The sequence below is a fragment of the Theropithecus gelada genome, chromosome 2 (assembly GCF_003255815.1).
Source record: "Theropithecus gelada isolate Dixy chromosome 2, Tgel_1.0, whole genome shotgun sequence".
NCBI classification, from domain to species: Eukaryota; Metazoa; Chordata; class Mammalia; order Primates; family Cercopithecidae; genus Theropithecus; species Theropithecus gelada.
The window spans coordinates 85,137,958-85,158,308 of record NC_037669.1 but is presented as its reverse complement, the minus strand read 5'-3'; the positions used below and the strand labels follow the sequence as shown (position 1 = coordinate 85,158,308).

General features: G+C 42.4%; 1 protein-coding gene across 2 annotated transcripts in view; it reads left to right on the top strand.

The window, feature by feature from the left end:
* CACNA2D3 (calcium voltage-gated channel auxiliary subunit alpha2delta 3) overlaps nucleotides 1-20,351 on the top strand; it is a 930,450-nt gene that overhangs the window by 831,336 nt on the left and 78,763 nt on the right. For both annotated transcript variants that reach the window (XM_025377234.1, XM_025377233.1), the window contains 4 exons: nucleotides 67-128; nucleotides 1,432-1,476; nucleotides 14,394-14,456; nucleotides 17,456-17,526. In XM_025377234.1, coding sequence (XP_025233019.1) covers nucleotides 67-128; nucleotides 1,432-1,476; nucleotides 14,394-14,456; nucleotides 17,456-17,526 — 241 coding nt within the window. The remainder of the gene's footprint in view (nucleotides 1-66; nucleotides 129-1,431; nucleotides 1,477-14,393; nucleotides 14,457-17,455; nucleotides 17,527-20,351) is intronic.

Sequence of the window (20,351 nt, the reverse complement as noted above, 5' to 3'; positions counted from 1 at the left end):
ATGATAATCTTAAATAATTGTGTAAAGGGATCACTAATGCCTTGTTTTATTTATAACTTGTCCCAGCTGTAGGCATTCAGATGAAACTTGAATTTTTCCAAAGGAAGTTCTGGACTGCCAGCAGACAGGTAAGTTATAATCGGCATCTTGAAGCATTAGCAACACTGTTATTATATAGGTGTTCACATTTGGGTACCTGGAGCCTACAAGTGCCAGATTTCCGATGAATGTTTGTAAAATGAACTGTCGGCTGCTCAGATTACCTTTCATTTCACTGCAAAGTAAAGGGCTGTCAGCATGTTAGACACCACATGCTGAGCAGAGCAGGGAATTTGCTCCTAGGAACAGTTTTAATTGTGGGATCAAGATAGTGACCTTCCAAAGGAGTTTTTCTTTTAAGTATTGGGGCCTTTTGTGTGATTTTCATACTGACTTTCCCCTAATCGCATGGTCATGCCTGGTTACTTGTGAATCTCATTATCAAAATTGTGAAACCCTTTACATAACTAGTTTCTCCAAAACATATATCTGACTTCTTTGTTCACAGGGTCCACCTTGGAGAACCTGGGAACATTTTTTTCTTTTTGCTGTGCTCTCTGTGCTAAGTCATCTCGGTGGTATTTGTTGTAATTTGGTAGAAAGGGCCACTGATAAGTTGCTTCCATCTGCCCAGGAATAAATGTTAGAATCGTTTATCATCCCTTAAATTAAAATACTTTAGGAAACTATAAACTAAGCAGACAGACAGGGGTTTTTTAAAGTCATTGAGAATTAATGAATTTTAAATTAAATAATTATATAATTATATTTGTAGTTACCAAAAGATTTGAGATCTTAAAAAGATGTCATTACTATTTAATGACAACATAAAGTAGATAAAAAAGAGCCAACTCCCCCCTCAATTTTTTTTTTTTTTTTTTGAGACAGTCTTGCTCTGTTGCCCAGGCTGGAGTGCACTGGTGCGATCTCAGCTCACTGCACCTTCCACCTCCCTGGTTCAAGTGATTCTCCTGCCTCAGCCTCCTGATAGCTGGGATTACAGGCGCCTGCCACCACACTAGGGTAGTTTTTGTATGTTTTAGGAGAGACGGGGTTTCACCATGTTGGCCAGGCTGGTCTCAAACCCCTGATCTCAAGTGATCCGCCCTCCTTAACCTCCCAAAGTGCAGGGATTACAGGTGTGAGCGCCTGCCCCCCCACCAACTGTTTCATCCATCTTTTATTTTACGTTACTCTTTGGAATTGATATTGATTCCAGAGATGGTAGACAAGACACATCATGGAGCATTCCTTTTCAATGAAATTGGGTATTTGAATTCTAGCCCATGACTTGGATAGCTTGTCCTTAAGTAGCTCAGTGGCAGCCACAGCAGACACTGGGATGCCCAAGGAACATAGTAACACATTTCCCTCTGCTTTTTGCCTTCACAGTGTGCCTCCCTGGATGGCAAATGCTCCATCAGCTGCGATGATGAGGTAAGATGGCCTCCTGGTCCTGTTTCTACCCCTGTGGAGAGAAGGTGACAGATGGTGCTTTATGACCGAGGGAATGCCCTTATAAACAGGGCCAGGTTGACACATTGCACTGGACCAATCTAAAAAAAAATAATCATTTGCTTTATTTGCTTTGTTTCTTTTTTGTTGTCATTCCCTACCTCCCAGCAGTTTATGACAGCTGGAAATGTGCTTTAAATGTCTCATGGACGGCACTATTGGAATTTTGACATTTTGTGGGAAATAATACAAACTCCTACTGTTTGAAGCTCACATTACAATTCTCAAACCTTTTTCTACATGCCTTAATCTCTTTCCATCCTTGTAACAACCCGTGAAATAGGTAGGACTTGTTGACCCATCTTGCAGATAAGAAAAACTGAGGATCAGAGAAATTAAGTGACTCAGCTAATTTCATGTAATAAGCAAACAAAAAATCTAGGAGTTAAAAACTTTGAAACTCAGAATTTTTCTTTGTAGCATACTGCTTCTCTCCTACAACTCTTTTCTCCTCTTTTCTTTTCTCTCTTTCTTTCTCCTCTCCTGTCCTCTCTGTCTCTCTGTCTGTCTCCTCTTCTCCTCTCCTCCTTTCCTCCACACCCCTCTGCTCCCCTCCCCTCCCCTTCACTCCCCTCCCCTCCTCTCCCCTCCCTTTCTCTTCCCTTCCTTCTTCTCCCCTCCCTTCTTCTCCCCTCCCCTCTTCTGTCCTCTCTTCTTTCTCTCTCTGTCTTTTGGGAGGAGGGATTTTAAATCCTACACATGCACAATGGAAGAAGAAACTGTGCCACTACCCAAAGTGCTTCCATCTGCCTTGTGTTTTTGTACCATACCATCCCATACCCTCTGCCCCATGGAGCAGGCAGAAGCATGGTGGTCTTTTCACTTTCACTTCTCCTGAGGTAGCCTTTCTCTCTCTGCATCAGCGAAACAGCAGTCGATATGTAAACCAGACCTTATAAATAGTCACATATTTATATTCCTTCTGGTTATCACGAGGACTTAAGAAACCCTAACCAAACAATTTCAACCCAGAAAACGTAGATTAGGAAGTAGATTTCAAAAAAGTGGACAAAGGAAAAACAAGTAAGGAAATATAAAAGGAAGTCCAGGATGAAGTTAAAACAAAATGCTAGGTCCCAGAAGATCTGGCTGCTGGTTAGAAAATCATAATTGTTGTATGAGTCACAGTATCAAAAAAAAAAAAAAAAAAAAAAAAAAGGCCAGTCAGCAAAGTTTTCTGCAGAAGCCCAAGTTTTTGTGATCATCAGATCAAAACTAATTTCCCCTTAGGAAAGAACACCCTGTGAAGTTGTATGGTCCACACCCTTTTCAGCAAGTTCAGGGATAATTTTCGTAGGATAGTCAAGCGGGCCTCAAGCCTCTCCCATGTCTTTGAGACATTTATTGTCTTACTGGAATGCTCAGCTCAAGAACAACACAACTCAATAGTAATAGTGATTGATCAGTGTCTTGAGGCCCTATGTTAAGCTCTTCACTTGCACAGTGGGTATAATTATGAATTCCAATTTTACAGTAAGAGGAGTGAGGATGGTTGGTTAGTTAGCTGATTGTACAGATGGTTGGATGAGTGGTTGATGGCTAGGGCAGTAGCTTGGATGGTTGGTTGGCTCATTGGTTGGTTGGTTAGGTAGTTGGTTGATTGATTGCATAGATAGTTGGATAGTTGGTTAAACAATTTTATAACTAAAGCCAGAGACAGTAATCTTCCCAGAACCCACACTGCCTCAGTGCATCCTCATATAAAAACAAGTAGAAATGGATTTCCACTTAGAGTTGGAAGTATCTAATATATGTTCATTATTCACTGACTGCTTTCACAGATGGTCTAACATGGTGGTTAAAGGCAAAACTATTTACGCTGACTAGCTTCGAGTTGTGAGTCTGACAGTAATAAAATAAGTGACCTTGGGCAAGTTTCCAAATCTTTCCATGCCTCAGTTTTTTCAACTATACAATGGGAATAGGAATATCCACCTCACAGAGTAATGGTGAAGAATGAAGAGATAAGATACGAACAATGCATGGTATGGGTCCTGGAAATGATAAGCATTCAATGAATGTTGGTTATAAATTAAAAAAAAAAAAAAACTCTGAAGATGTTTTCTTCCAGGATGTTGTGGTTTCAGGTTGCTGGATTTGAAACCTCAGACAGCAATGGTGTATACACTTTGGGCAAGTGACAATTTCCCCTGGGCATAGTGAGCACGGGCTGTGACCTCTTGCTCACTACTAACGATATTCTTTTTAGCTACTGTTGGGATAAACCCCAATTCAAATGTCATTTAAAGGTCCACATGCTTTGAAAATTAAGCCTTGAAGTTGCCCTGATTTCTGAACTTGATCTGATGCTCAAATGTCCTGAGTTTGTACTTTGAAGCTGTCATCCATTGTCCTGTTTGACTGTTAAATTTTGGCTCCAGGCAACCAATTGATACTGTTTTAAATAGAAAAGTTAGCCCTGCCTTCTCACCAAGGCCCCTTTCCATTGTTTCAGCAGGCTCTTGCCATGTGTTATTCTCTTTTCTGTAACTTTTAATTAGGCATATGAGACCATATTCCTCCTCTCCCCCAACTGCCCTCAAATGATCAGGTCCCCATTAAAAACAGCTGTGGGGGCTCATTAAGTTCAGTGCTTCTGGCTTCTCCATTGCACTTATGACCTGCCCAACTCCCTCAGGCTTATCAGACAGGCTTAGCCTTAGATCCACTCCAGCCCCTTTGTCTCCCCCATCAATGTGCTCTCTGGGCCTTGGCAGGAGTGCCCTGGCTGGTAGGTGGAGCCAGTGTGCCAGATGCTCTGCCATCTTGTAGAGGTGCATCTTTGGTTGGTCCAGTCAGAACCTGAGCCATGTGACTTGGAGGGCCTGGCTATGGGGCCGACTTTTAAGGAGCTCCATTTCACCCAGGGTGAATGTTAACTTCCGAGCCATTGAGGCAACAGTTTACACACTCACTCCTTCCTTCAAGACATCTTTACCAAGCCCTTCTTAGGCACCTGGTGCCTGGCTGAGCACTGGGCAGGCAACTGGAAGCAAAGTCAGAGCTTACTGGTTAGCAGGAGAGATAAACTTATATGATCATCAACTGTGATAAGTCCTGCAGAGTAAACCGACATGCGGTAGTCAGAGAAGGCTTCTCTGAGGGGTAACATTTAAGTCAACTAGAGAAGGAGATGACATTGAAGACAATTCCTGAAGCCTGAGAAGAGCTTTGCAAGCAGAGAACACCACTGTAGAGGCACCAAAGTGGCAAAGGGTCATTGTGGTCAAGGAAAACACAGTTAGCATTCAGGACAGAAGGGAGGAACAAGGGCCATGTTCACCTCTGATCTCAGTCTGACCTGTAGGTGCTAGTGTTTCCTCACTGCGTTCAGTCTCTTCTTCCTCTCACCTGTGCAACACTTCTCATCGCCTGATGAGAGTACCAGGAGTTGGCAAAGACGGTGGAAGGTGAGAAGGTGTCTCCTAGTGAGGCACTGGAAGAGGTGTGAGGGCAGTGAGAGGATCGAAAACTTCATGATCAAAATCAGCTCTACCCTTTCTTGTTCCAAAGGAATAGAGGCTAATAACCCCTATTAAAAAATCTCTAAGACTTTTTGAGGCCTTGTAGGCATTTCCTCTGGCATCAGAAAGACCGGCTTGAATTATGTGACAGGAGGACGAGAAGGGCTGCCTCCAGGCAGCCAGGCGCCTGCCTGCATGTTGGACCGCTGGTCGCCTGCCTGCATGTTGGACCTCCCAGCTGAGCCAGAGGGTGGGTTTGAGGATCATTTGAATAGCGACAGAGGACAGGGGGGCACAGGTGGCCCCTACCAAGCACATCTTTCCCAAGTAATCCCTCTGCAATACATTTTTTCAAAAGACAGTGTTTTTGATATGATCGTTAGTTAACGAAAAGATAGAGCAAATGATGTGAAATAAGTGTCAAACATATTCCACAATGGAAATATTAGGGATTGGATCCTGAGACCTGGAGAAAAGTAGCAAGGAACGGCACCTTCCTGTGCCTGAGGTAGAGAGATTCAGGCCCCACTCTCAGATGCAAGAACCTAGTGTGTGTGTGTGTTTCTCTCACCCTCTCTCGCCACAAATGAAGACAACAGGCAGGACAATACCAGGTTTCTAAGTGAGTTGTTTCACCAATCAAAACAAACAAAAGGCATCCTTCCAAACAAAAGGCAAAAATCAACAAAGATCAGCCGGTGGCCAGGACCTCCTGCTATAAACTATGTAACAACTTGCCTTTCTGAAAAACTGTGAAGTTGTAGCATTAGGATACTTGTAAAAATGAGACATCGTAGGTGACCAATAAACATTTGCTGAGCAGATGGAAGCCTGTGTTCTTGGAGGACTTACTATGCACTAGGTACTATGCTTTATACTCCACATGCTCCCTCGCATTTAATCTTCTCAGCAACATTATGAAATAGTTGCTGCTATCTCCATCTTTCAGATCAGAAAACAGATTCCGAGTGTTAGAAAGACTTTGTTCGAGGTCACACCGATAGCAAATGTCATAGTCTCTGATTCTCAAACTGCTGTCTTAGCCGTTAGGCTAGTACCCCTTCCAGGTACACAAGGTTAGTACTGCCATTTGTCACTCCCAGGCACCCTACCCTTCCAATCTGTGACTGCCCAATTGCCATGGCCTGGGTTTAGGCTTTAACTTCAGGTATCTATCTGATCCACCTCTGTGACTAAGAATCAGACTTCTCTGAGTAATATTGAGCCATCCGAATAGTTGCAGGAAGATGCCTTTTTTAAAACATCAGCTTCCCTCTGTGCTCTCCACCCCACCCTTTAGTGCTGCATTTTTAAAACAACCTCATCCCCACATGTTTTGCCAAAGGTATTTGTGGAGTAGGTGCTTACATGTGTCTGTTTGAGCTCCTAATTTCTCCAAGCTCTTCAACTTCTTAGTGCACCCTTGGGGCAGGGTGACAGAGAGACATCTTCTAAGATGTTGGGCTTAATTTGGGAGAAAAGGGTAGCACAGTGAGGGAAAGCTGAGAAAATAGTTCCCCTGTTTCCTTTTATTGGACAGGCCATATGGAGAAGGCAGTTGAATATTATCTATTGTAAAGTGACATGGAAAAAACAATTGATCAGACTGGATTCTAGCTAATTCTGTCCTGATTTATCCATAAACGCAGCACTCTGACTCCCTAACTCCAATGGGCTTGCTCCACTCCACTCTACTTCTCAATAATAATTTAATCCAAGTGGTCATTGACAGGGAGGTCTGTTTAGAAAGTCATCTTGTCACTCAATTTGCCGTTTAATGTTTACAGTTAGACAAAGTAACAGCAGTGTCTATAAAGAAAATGTGGCTCACACCTGTAATCCCAGCACTTTGGGAGGTCAAGGCAGGTGGATCACTTGAGGTCAGGAGTTTGAGAGCAGCCTGGCCAACATGGTGAAATCCCATCTTTACTAAAAATACAAAAATTAGCTGGGCATTGGGGTGTACACCTGTAGTCTCAGCTACTGAGGAGGCTGAGGCAGGAGAATCACTTGAACTTGGGAGGCAGAGGTTGCAGTGAGCTGAGATCACGCCATTGCCCTCCAGCCTGGGTGACAGAGCGAGACTCGATCTCAAAAAAAAAAAAAAAAAAAAAAAATGCAGTGGCACCTTTCAGATTCAGTGACCAAGGTCTACATCGATGACACAGCACCCTGCCTTGGACTTGTAATTTTCCTCAGTGATTTGTAAATCTCAATGTCGACAGTACCTGTTTCTTACTTGATATGGTGTACAAGTCTTTTTATACTCAGTGTGACCTTGAAATTCCAAGTTAACCATAAACAAGTATGGTAAGGCATCTTCTCTGCTGCCAAATTTCTGTCCTGGAATCTTAATATAAGAGGGAAAAGTTGACTTAAATAGTGTTAAATAGAAGCATGGTACAAGAAATAAATACCAACTGGTACTCAGTGTAGAAGAAATAAATGCTGTTCCCCAGCCCATGCACAGGAAATGTGGCTACTTTGCTGGGGAATTTGTGAGGCCCAGTCCAGGCACAGTGGCTCACGCCTGTAATCCCAGCACTTTTGGAGGCCAAGGCAGGAGGATCACTTGAGGCCAAGAGTTCAAGACCAGCCTGGGCAACATGGTGAAACCCTGTCTCTATTTTAAAAATACACAAAAAATAGCTGGGTGTGGCAGCATATGCCTGTAATCCCAGCTACTCAGGAGGCTGAGGCAGGAGAATCACCGGGAGGCAGAGGTTGCAGTGAGCTAAGATCACGCCATTGCACTCCAGCCTGGGCAACAGAGTGAGACTCGGTCTCAAAAAAAAAAAGAAAAAGAAAAAATAAGTGGCCCCCTTTGGTGGAAATGGAAGCTTGGGCATGTTGTCCTTCAGGAGCCCTGGCCAGTTCTCCACCTTGTTCCTCTTCTCATCATTGTCTGCCACGATGTAGAGCAATCTTACCAAAATGAGTGGTTCGTTAAGTGTATTTTTAGACTCTAGCCTATAATGGACTTATTTTTTTCCTCCATAGATTATTCCATAGCAAGTTGCAGATATGGATAGAAAAATCCCCCTAAGCTATGTCTTGGTTCAGATATTAGCTTAAGAATTGCTATGCCCAGGGAGTCTAGGAACCTATAATTGGGGTTGATACTACTTGACCAAACTGACCCAGACGTCAGTCACTTTTATTGTTTTTACTTGCTTTCACCCACAATAATAACACCCCAGACACTTGGTACATTGATCTTTCTGCCATTTGTTGTGGTTTCCTTTGGTAGCAGGTATCAGCCAAAATCTGTCTTAGATATCCATAGAGTTTAGATATAGATATAGATATAGATACACACACACACATTATATAAAGGGATTGGTTTTTTCAAACAAGGAAAGCCTTCCTTGAGCAGGCAGCATCCCTAGACCCTAACTGTGTCCTGCTGTCTTTTAGAAAGTAAGGGTGGGGATCAGCCAGTAGAAGGAGTGTGGGCTTTGGAGTCCCATAGCAATGGACTCAAGTCTCACTTGTGTATGTGTGACCTTGGAGAAGACAACACCTCTGGGGCTCAGTTTTCTCTTCTTTCCAAGAGAAAAATCCCCTGCTTGACACTGTGAAGTAAGGTTTGCATGAGTTGATGTCCTCCTGTAGCTGCCATCCTCCTATTCTTCTTCTTACATTCTTATTGTTACTATTATTAGTGACAGTCATGTTTTATGAAAAACCTCTTTGTGTGATAGTTTTCATCTGGTATTCTCCCAAGGTGGCCACTCCCCTATTTTTGCAGCTTGGTTTTCCAAGTTCTGAGTTAAAACAGTGTTTGCCCCTGCTCCAGAGCTCTCAGCTCTGTTGCTTCCACACCAGAAGTAGGAGTGGGAGAGAGCAGGGTAGACGCCTGAGAAGTGAGTCTTCTGATCTCCATTCTACTGCTGCTGGCTGTTATGAGGAGCATTATAAGGAGGGCCTCGTTTTAAGAAGAAAGGTCAGATTTCTTTACAGGTGACATTGTTTACTTACCACAGGTCAGGAACCCTGTATAGGGACTGTGTAGACAAGGTATAAGGCTAGTTTTTTTCAAGTGGCTTTTCTTGGCTCTCTAAGTCAAGTTTGATTCCTTGGTAAACACACCATTCCAGTCAAAGCCTTGGTAAAATAACCAGTTTCTCCAATTGTATTCTATTAGAAAAGAAAACAGATTCTTACTGCACTTATGCAAATAACTATATTGCCATAAGTTAAGATACTCTCAAATAGTTTCCAAATTCTGGTGAAACCAGGTAGAGAGAAACAAATATACTCTAAATTTTTTTCGCAGAAGTATAGTTTACCCAATTGTTAAAAGCTGTAAATAGCTCAAAAGAAAATTTCCTTGGCCCTGGAAAACAAAAAGGATCAGCAATGTTTTAAGCAAAAAAGTGAAAGAAAAAATATTACTTCAGTTTTTGATTAGTTCAGTTCATGCAGTTGACTCCTGTACTGCTTGAACAGAACTCCTGTTCTGTCATGAACATTTCAGCTCTCTGTGAGAGTCCTGAAAGTTTCTTCCTCTAATGTCACAATCTCCAACGTTATCAGAAACCTGCATTCAATAGCACCTGTCAGAGTTCTATAGTTGATTATAAACCATCTTTTGAAGAAGATTAAAACAAGACAACAATTGTCTGTGGATGATAAAAAGTCTTAGGACAGCCACCATTAAAGTCACAGTTGATAAAGAAATTTGGTTACTTCTGTGGCATCCAAATTTTACATAACAATTATAACTATTAACAATATACCCTAAGCTATGTTAGAATTATAGGAGCTTCTTATAATTTTGGAACACATACCAATAACACAACTATACAAATATATCCCAAAGAAAGCCAAACACTATTTCACATTTGATAATGCTTCCTGTTATGATTTTTATACCAAATAAGCCAAGTTTTACCTTTGCATTAGTGTACTATTAATGTTAAATCCAATTCTTAATAAAACCTTATAGACAAATGTATTCAATCTTAATCAGTTTGACCATAAGGTAAGATTTTCATAAACCTTGTATAACCCTTTACTTTTTTTGTGAAAGAGCAGTTTAGTGTTCTGAGAAAAACCTTTTGTGCTTTTATTCCAGTGTTTAATTTACAGAAAAACTGAATAATACCTCTTTAACTTTAGTCAATGTCCACACACAGAATTTCTTTTACAATTAATTTTTTACAAACCTTCCACAAGTCATTCAAACTTTTAGCTTTATCCTGACTTAAAACAGTCCTTTAACCCTTTAATCTAGACAGAAAAATCCACATTCCTATGACTTCTTATAATCTTTTTACCAAAAGTATATTCTACTTTTCTTATACACCTTGCATGTGGAACTGTTTCCTTGATAGTCTCAAATACACGTTACAGTGTTAACTCTTAGCAACTTTTACTTTTGGTAAAAACCTTGGTAAGCAAGGGATTTTAATTATGTACTAGGTGCCGAGCCTAGGACACCAGACGGTCTGACTGTTTCCAGCATAGCTGGAGGGCATGACTTTCCACATGTCCCCAGGACTTATCTAGAATCTCATGCTCCAAAATAGGTAAGCTGAACAATTTTCAAAAGTCAAAGAAGCAGTTTATGACCTTAAAATATCTAGCGAAGCTAGTATCTGACTTGCATAATTTAGACCAGATGTTTATATTTTTGAAAATATTTTTATTTTATCAACAATCTTTAAAGCTGTCTTTATTTCCCAAAGATTACTAAAGTCACCTGAACTAAAAGACATTACACTTTTTACTTTTTGGACAATACTTGATTTAAGCACCTATTATTTGTCAGCCAATGAATCAAAGCTCTTTTATATTACACATACAGCACATGTAAATACACAGGCAGGCAGAAGATACAGGACTCATTTCCCAAAGCAGGAACTGAACCCTGAACCCATGCTGCCACTGTGAAAAGAGAAGCACAGTCACATGATTATGAAGTCACGTTTCCAAGGACATGCAAGACAATAGGGAAATGTCATCCAGTTTTGTTTTTTGTTTTTTGTTTTTTCAGGGATGTCCAGCAAAGTTTTTAACTGACCAGTTTGCTGCGCCCTCTTAAACAGCGGGCTTATAGGAGTCCTAGGCTCGCACTCTATCCTAGAGTGCCCCTCTTTCCCTCTTTTATGACAAAACAATATAGGAAGATACACACAGCACACCAGATTCACCACAGTTTAAGACTAGCCTCACAAATCCTTTTTCCCACTAATCAAAACTTTACAGAGGATTTTTACCTAACAGAGGATAAATCCTTTACAGAGGATTTGTACCTAAACAGTGATTTTTTACCATTCATTCAACTTGTTGGGAGAAGGAGAGAGAGAGAAAGTGGGCTGGGGAGAGAGAGAAAAAGAGGCTAGAAGTCTGACTGGTAAGAAATTTTTACCATTTTATTGGCATCCCAGGATTCTGGGTTCCCTTTCCCTGAGTGGCCCTAGTGACCGGGCTGGCTGGACCACAGCCCTGGAAGCCAAGCTGCAACACAAAGGAAAATGATTTTCCATTCTGGCTAGAGCAAAATACATGTGACAAAACACAGACATTAGCCCTTCTGCTTAGCACCCAGTATCAAACTGGCAAGGCTCATACTTGCCCCCCATTGGACGCCATCATTTTTAATCCAGCCTCTGACCAAGAGTTTCAACTTAGTTGACTCTGGGCAAGATGATGGCCCTGGGTAACAGAAAAGATAAGAAAGGGAAAGCACAGAGAGCAAAGCATTGCCTGTGGCAGGGTGGGGAAAGTGAAGAGCTCAGGGAGGCCAGAGAAAGACCCGCCTATTGCAGCGAAACTGAAAAGTTCAGGTGACCACTTGTCAGTAGTGAAGGGATCTTTTCTGGCAGTCCCATCAGCTCTCAAGTTTCCCTTTTTGGGGGGAGGAAAAATCTCCCCACATCCTGTGTTCCTGTACATGCCTAATCCTGTCACCCATAGCCCTTAGCAACAAGTGCAAGACAGATTAATCCAAAGAGAATAGTAGTTAACATTCCATAGTGCCAAACCCATTCTTAGCTGAGCGAGACTTTACTGAGAGGGGCCTCTAACCCCTAAATCCTAGGAATGACTCTAACCTTCCTAAGTTGAGCCTTGAACCCAAGTTTGATGAAGTGTCCTTGCCTTTCATTAATAGGAGCCTTTAACCCACCCTCCCATGGGAGAGACTCTAACTCCCCTAAGTTGGGCCTCTAACCCAGTCCCATCCTTTATCCAGTTAGATGCACCCCACTTACCCAAAGCCAATCAGTTGGTGCATGCAGATGATTTTCCTTTGGGTCGGGGATCTCTTCAGTATCATCCCTTTGAGATTCACCAGAAAGATGTTACTGGAAAGGGCTCCTGATCTAGACCCCAAGAGAGGGTTCTTGGATCTCATGTAGGAAAGAATTCAGGTCAAGTGTATAGAGTAAAGTGAAAACAAGTTTATTAGGAAAGTAAAGGGACCAAGAATGGCTACACCGTAGGCAGAGCATCCCTAAGGGCTGCTGGTTGCCCATTTTCATGGTGTTTTAAAATTATAGGGTAAACAATGGGTGGATTATTCATGCCTCCCTTTTTTAGACCAATAGGGTAACTTCTTGACATTGCCATGACATTTATACACTGTCGTGGCGCTTGTGGGAGTATAGCAGTGAAGATGACCAGAGGTCACACTCATCGCCATTTTGGTTTTGGTGGGTTTTAGCCAGCTTCTTTACTGCAACCTGTTGTATCAGCAAGGTCTTTATGACCTGTATCTTATGCCAACCTCCTGTCTCATCCTGTGACTTAGAATGCCTTAACTTTCTGGGAATGCAGCCCAACAGGTCTCAGCCTCATTTTCTGCAGCCCCTAAAGATGGAATTGCTCTGGTTCAAATGCTTCTTTCTGACAATGACATTCAGATCAGCAAGGATACAGAGTTGTCTGTTATGACCCCATGTAGACTAGGTTAAAACTCATTGTAGTACTAGTATAACCTAAGGCACTGCTGTCCAAAAGAACTTTCCACCATGATGGAAATGTCCACAAGTGTAGTCACTAACCAGAAGTAGCTATGGAACCCTTGAAATGTGACTTGTGACTAAGGAACTGAATTTTTAGTTGCATTAATTTTAATTCAGTTGAAATTAAATTTAAATTTACGTAAGGCTGGTGGCTACCATATTGGAAACACAGCTCTATGGGATTGCTTCCATAATGCTATCTCCTGACAATGGAGAAGGTTTATCAAGACTCCCTCCAGGACCAAGGTAGTGTCCCTGAGGCCAAGAGCTTCTTCTAATAGCAAGGCTGTGAACAGGTTACTCAAGTAATTCAGCTGATCCCTTTGTATAACCGTGAGAAACTCTGCCGTTCACCAGAGCAGCCGACTCTTTTATAAAAGGTGCTAGCAGGGCTTTTAATTTTCTGTTGATTTTGCACAGTCACTGTCTAGTAATAAAGGACAGACTTTTCTGACCAACTCACTGCTGCCCTTTTGTGCCTAACCAAAACCACCCCTGTGGATAGGCAAATGTCCCAGAAAACATCAGCCCCGTGGTGGCCTGGAGCTGGGCGGAATTTAGCTCAGAGTAAAGATATGTTACAAATTAAATGTTGCAGTTGGTATGTAAAGCTGCAATAAATAGAAACTGAGTTACATCAAGGACGGAATTAAACCTTAAGTTTAAACTCCACAGCACTGTAATTAAAACTTAGCCTGTAGCAAATCATTCACTTGAGATTAAAGTAGTGTGGGGGAAGCAGAGGTTTGGCCTTACCTTGCTTTCTACAATTTATAAGTCTGAGCTACCAAAAGCTAACAGCCCTGCCCCCAAATCCAGCTCCCAATTAAAAACACAGTTTGAAAACCTTTAGGAGGCCTGAGGGGCCCCTTTAACAGAAGTCTGCCCCTTCCCCCCTGCCTCAGTCTATGAACAAATTAAAAAATATTACCTGGTCCCCTGATGGTCCTCTGAGCTGACACGGTGTTTTCATTAATACATCATTAGAGTAATGACATTGTGCTGGCGTTTTGCTTTCAAAACAGCCTGCACTTCAACCGCCAATACAGGCTCAGGGGCTTCTGAGCACTTTGTTCCTGGGAAATATTATTCAGGTCATATAAAGAAAAAAAAAAGGAAAACAAACTGTAATTCATCATTTTTTAATGCATATGTTTTTTATCCGAATCTGGATCATTCAAGACTTGTTCAGTGTTTTATTTTTGTTTGTTTGTTTTGCAAAGTAAACACCAGGGTTATCTTAACCATGGCCTTAACGCCTAGAGCCAGCAGGCTTTTGCAATTGCCTAAAAACAATTGCCTTCCAAAAAAATAAGTTTATCTCAGGTTGGAAGTGTGTCATTCTATTTAAAAGCAGTGTGATGGCCCGAAGTTGAAGCTGTTTTTTTTTTTAATGTTCTAGACTGTGAACTGTTACCTCATAGACAATAATGGATTTATTTTGGTGTCTGAAGACTACACACAGGTGAGTGAAAATTTTCTACCAACTCAAAGTAAGGAGCTCAGAATGTGCTTGGGTCAGGGGGAACAAATTATGGTGTTAAAACTTTGAGACAATGATCTTTATTTAGGAGGTAATAGCAGGAGATTATAAAACCTTATTTCCATCCCTCTAAGAATGCCACAGTCTGCTTCTCAGCAGGCCCCAAAGAGTTTTTACCTCCCAGTGGGGGGCGAAGGGGGGGGGGTGACAGTGCCAGGGTCTGTTCTCTCACTCATAAAATGTTCAGTTTATAGAACTCTTAGCCAAAGAGTTGTCTGTGCCACATAAAGAACTTTTGCCTCAAGGGTGGGGTGCCTTAAATGGTTTGGGCAACTGTAAGGTTTTTTTCCTTCCGATATTTCATCTTCGTATGTTTCTACATAATTTTTGTTTATGGCTTTCTTTCTGGTTTTTGCTTTTTAAGAATCAGTTATCTGAGTTCAAGGATTAACAAGTTGGGCTCTCAACACCAAGGGACAAGGATCCAGAGATGGAAGAGGAATATTGTTCATTTGACTGCACCATGTGCAGTGTAGGGGTGGGAGGGAGAGAGATGAAAAGAAACCAAGCTATGGGCTTGAGCACAGAAATCTCCAATCTACCTGGAAATCAAAATAAGAGTTACAGTCAATGGTACTGTAATAGAAAAACAGGTTTTTCCATTCAAATTTTCTGCATTAAAACTTTTCCTGCAATTAGAAATTGCATTAACGTATAAAAAAAGGTAGACTACAAACAAGTTTAACAATGCATATAATAAAGTAACACCATCAGAGGAAAAAGGTGGTTTCTAATGTTAGCTCTCTTCCTTAACTAGTTTTGGGATCATCAACAAGTTCCTTAACTTGTCTAGACCTCTAGATAGACTCTGTACAATGAGGATGGTTGACTATGTAAGATTGCTTCTAACTCAAATATTTGAGTATACTAATACATTATAATGAAGTCTCTTTTAAATCATTTAAAATTCTTTAGTAGTCAGCAGTATGATAGGTTCACTGCTTAATCAATTAGTTAATTGTCCTTAAGTGTGGCTTCTTAGGGTCTGAAATGAATGGTTTGGTGATTTATAAACGGGCTCCAGGAAACTTGAGGAATTGTGCTTTCATTTCCTGTCTTATTTTACGAGAATGTTGTAGAATTTTTCAATGCACCTTGGTTGCACTATTGAGACTCAAAATGCCCATTCCCAGTCTCCTCTGATGCTGAACATCACTAGACGTGGGACAGTCGATGGACATTAGATAGGATGAATGGGCCCATGAAACAAGGCCAGTCCCTGAGACAGCAGGAAAGTCCTTTGACCCATAGTTATATGCCCTTTTGGCTGGGAGGAGGAACATAGGCTTTCAAGAATCTATGGAACAAGAACGCAAATTAGTTGCCTGGAAGGAGGAACTCTAGTCTTCTGCTCTACTCATGTAGGGCTGAGATAGGAATGATCCCGGGGCTCAGGAAGGATGCAGTGGATGTCTTCTAGGGGTGAGTCCTGGACCAGTCAACAAATGAAGGAAACAGTGACTCTGTTTCAGCCATGAGCAGCCATGGCCACTACAGATTCTCTGCTCTTTCTCTCCGTGGAATAAGCCTGCAATAGACCCAGTGAGCTGCCAGCCTGCCAGCCTGCTCAGCCTGGGCTTGTTTGATGTTGTCTGACTTCCTGTGCCCCAATTAGGATAATTCTTCTTCATCTAACAACCAGTTTCATTGAAACTGGCATATTACACGCACGAAATACAAATGTCCTTCTTGCTCCTAGCAGTAGTACACGCCCACAGAGTTTGCAAAAGTTTCCAAGTTTCCCTGTAGTGAAAAAGGAAGTGCTCAATATTCAGTCAGAGAAATGTTGTTTCCTTCTTCCTTCTTTTCTCCCCCTTTACATTTTGCCAAAGTTTATATGTATGTCTTGCTGCCTGAAAACTCCCAGGAGTGTGGTTGAGGTCATTCAGTTAGTTGCAATGGAATTGGCGTTTAGTTAATACAAAGCCTAAGGAATTTATGTCATTTGGATCCTTATTGCAGTGCCCTCCACCCACCCACCCACTCACAAGCTACAAATCTTCAGAGCACGCAGAGTAGAGATGGGACTTCTCTGCTGGTCAACACTGGCTCATTTCAGCGTGTTGGCAGAAGGCTGTTGCTGCAGGCTCTGTTCCATGCACTGCATACGCCCTCCCGCATGGGACACCTTGCATTATAGTGGCTCCAGAAGTTCAGAGGGCATGTATGAGGATGTTAATTCTTCATTCCACCATTCTAAGTTTGCAAATCTTGGCCAGCACCAAGAAGTAGACTTACAAAAACATCAGCCTGGTGGTGGGGAATGACTGCAAAGCTTCGAATGACCTTAAGACAGCCTCAGGTATGGGGTTAGGCCATTAGAAGTCTGATTGGCCATGCTGTCTCCTCAAGGGGCTGGATAGTCTTACTCTTGGTCAACATGTCAACTGCCTATGACAAAATGAAAGTGATCCTCAAAAAGTGATTCTGAGAAAGGACGGATTCTCAACTGCAGGAAATTTACAGGGCTGATGAAGTGGACTGCTGTATTTCCCTAAACAGGTCATCCAGGAATTATAAACAATTCTTTTTATTAGTGCCTAGGAAGCCCTCTCATAGCCTGTTTCTGCCTATATGAAGTAGTATTTTAATCACAAGGGATTATGTACAGATTACTACCTACTCCATCCAAGGGAGTGGGGGGTGTGTGTGTGCACATGTGTGTGCATGCATGTTTTAATTTCAGCATTCCGCATGGGTTATGCAGCCCCCTCCCACGTACCATGGAAGCGTTCACATCTGCTCACTCGTTTGCTGTGTAATCCCCTAACTTCTCATGACTGTTAAAACCTTTTCCACTGTCCTGAAAACCTGCCTTTTGCTTCTGTCAGTTCCAGGACACAGACTGTGTCCCTTTTCATTTCTCTCCTGTTTGGGCACATTATTTATCTACACCTCCTCATATGTCTTCTTCCCCATAGACTGGAGACTTTTTTGGTGAGATCGAGGGAGCTGTGATGAACAAATTGCTAACAATGGGCTCCTTTAAAAGGTAAGGGTTTTATGGTCCACTGCATTCCCCCCAAAAGTTTTCCTAAATAAAATCAAACAAACCAAGGTCAAATAAAGCAAGCCCAGACTTGACCCCGTAGCTGGTTTTTACTTGTGTTCATGCTCCAGAAGATCTTGCTGAAATTCGATGCCTCTTGCACGAGTGTTAGAGTCTTAGAAACTCAGCTCACAATGAGTTTCCTGTTCACCCAGCAGAGCATTTATTGGAGGCCAGTATTGAAGTAGGAGGCTGCACTGTGATGTGATTGTGTCAGTCTGAAGCAAGTCACTGCAAAGAAGCAGGAAAGGTTTTCACCTGGCCAGAAGGGTGGAGTGTATTTTGTCTCCCATTGATGAACCTGGGAAGCTTCCTAGAAACCTGGAACTTGGGGATGAAAGGTGGTATTTAGAGACTTCTTGATGTTGTTTTAGAAAATCAAGTGAAAATTCTCAAAACCTGCTCTTGATGGAGGTAAGTTTAAGTCTGCTTCTGGAAGAAAACCTAGATGGTGCCAAATTCCATAGGTGGCAGAGACTGACTCCTCATCCAGGTGTAAGAACTCTCGCTGATCCTGAATAAAGCTTGTGTAGAACAGCTTCCTTACGGCCCCATGTCCCTCATGGGCAGGCCAGCCATGCTTTTGGGAACACCTAAACTTCTGGGAAAAGCCATCATCCCATGAGATCAGGTGTTAGAATGTCTCCCTGGGGGTTTGTGCTGTCTCCCTTCCCTTGGCCTACCAGGAAGAATGTTAGCCTTTGAAGTGGTGCTTTAATGGGCATATTTGATGCTATTAAATATATAATGGCAGGAAATCCAAGGATGGCCCTCCAGCTTCCCTGAGAGATCCATTGCACATCGGTGGCCAGTGGGTAGGCAGGCCCCTGGTTTATTACTCCCCTGCAGCTGAATGGCTAGGAAGTGTTAGCTCAGGAAATCAGACGTTTAAGCTAGTCAACAAGACCAACTGAGCACTTTGCTGAAAGCAGGGAATTCAAAAATGATGACCCAGTTTTTGAAATTCCATAGCTTGTTTGTGCCAGAAGGGAGGGAAAAAAAAGAAATGAGATAAAAAACTGGCCTAGCGCCAGCACTTCTGCAATCTTGACACGCTTGCTCTCAGGCCTGCCTGTAGCAGATCGTCCTCTCCTGCTCCCTTCCCTTTAAAAAAAAATTTAAGTACAGTTTTCCTCTTTGCCAGGAGTCATTGTACACATGCTTGAAAACTCTGCCTGGATCTGGGCTGGAGTGGCTGTGGAGTTTTCCACCACTTCTTCAAGCTTCCTACAGCAGCTCCTGGCCTGCCATCCAGGGCACCACTGACTTTTCCTATCTTTATGTGGATGTGTGCATTTGTATCATGTTAACTTGTTTTCAACTTGGTGGGGGAGGAGACAAAAGATGAAGAATAATCGCACACGTGTTTCTCATTTGAAAGCACATTTTTCAACTTCTTTAACAAACCTATTTTTTCCTCTGCCTCTTGGATACTCCTTTCAAACTGTTCGGTGGGAGAAAGAGAAAGGCTGTAATGGAATTTTGAACCTCTAGTCTTCTCCTTCGTGGGGGTGAAGTACAGTTGGCATGCATCTAGAACTTCCTTTTATAATAAGAATAGCCAACATATTTGAGAAAAAGGAAGGGCTGGGAACTCAGTTATTACAGCAACTGCTGTCATCCAGGAGCTAGCTCACAAAGCTCCTGGGCTTCTTTGAAGGGCCTCCTCACCGGGGCCAGCAGAGCATTGAGAGTTTGAGTTTTGGAGTCAGACACACTGGGGTCAAATCTAGGCTCTGACATTACCAGCTGCTTGATTTAGTCAGATTGCCTCTCCAAACAATGGTTTCTCTACATGGAAAATGAAGATGACAATAATTATTTCTAAGAGTTGCTGTCAGAGCTAGTGATATCATAATAAGCATAAAGTTCTTAGCGCAGAACTTGGCATGTATGAAGAGCTCAGTTAGTTGTGAACTGCAGCCGTGATTTTTGTTGTAGAACCTTGCTCTGTCTTGAATTTGCTTTCCACTTGGCACCAGATACTGCTTCATCTACATTTCTCTCCCTATAGGCTTCCTGTGACACTGTATGATGGGTCTCTAGTGTCGGAGGACCATAGTCCTTGCAATCACACATTCGTGCCCTTGCCCTTCCCAGCATGCAGTGCTTGCTCAGGGCATAAGGTTGACAGTCCTGTCATTCAGAGAAGATCTATATTTCAGAAATAGTGAAAGGATATAGTTGGCTGTAACTGACAGCACTCTGGGTCAGAAGTCACGTACCATATTGAATTGAGCCCACCCCCAAACATGGGTTACATGAGACTGCGTTGCTTTGGTGCTGTGGTTAGCCCAGATGAAACTCGAGATCAGTTTACTGTGCTGACCCCTCATCTCAGCATCTTGGACAGTACTGAGCTGGCCCTCAGTTTCTTTATCTTAGGCTTATACCCAGTCCTAAAGAAACAAATTTCAGGCCGGGTGCAGTGACTCACGCCTGTAATCCCCCAGGACTTTGGGAGGCAGAGGTGGGTGGATCACTTGAGGTCAGGAGTTCAAGACCAGCCTGGCCAACAAGGTGAAACACTGTCTCTACCAAAAATACAAAAATTAGCTGGGCGTGGTGATGCATGCCCATAATTGTAGCTAATTGGGAGGCTGAGGCAGGAGAATTGCTTGATCCTGGGAGGCAGAGATTGCAATAAGCTGAGGTCATGCTACTGTACTTCAGCCTGGGTGACAGAGCGAGACTCCATCGAAAGAAAGAAAGAAAAAGAAAGAAAGAAAGAAAGAAAGAAAGAGAGAGAGAGAGAGAGGGAGGGAGGG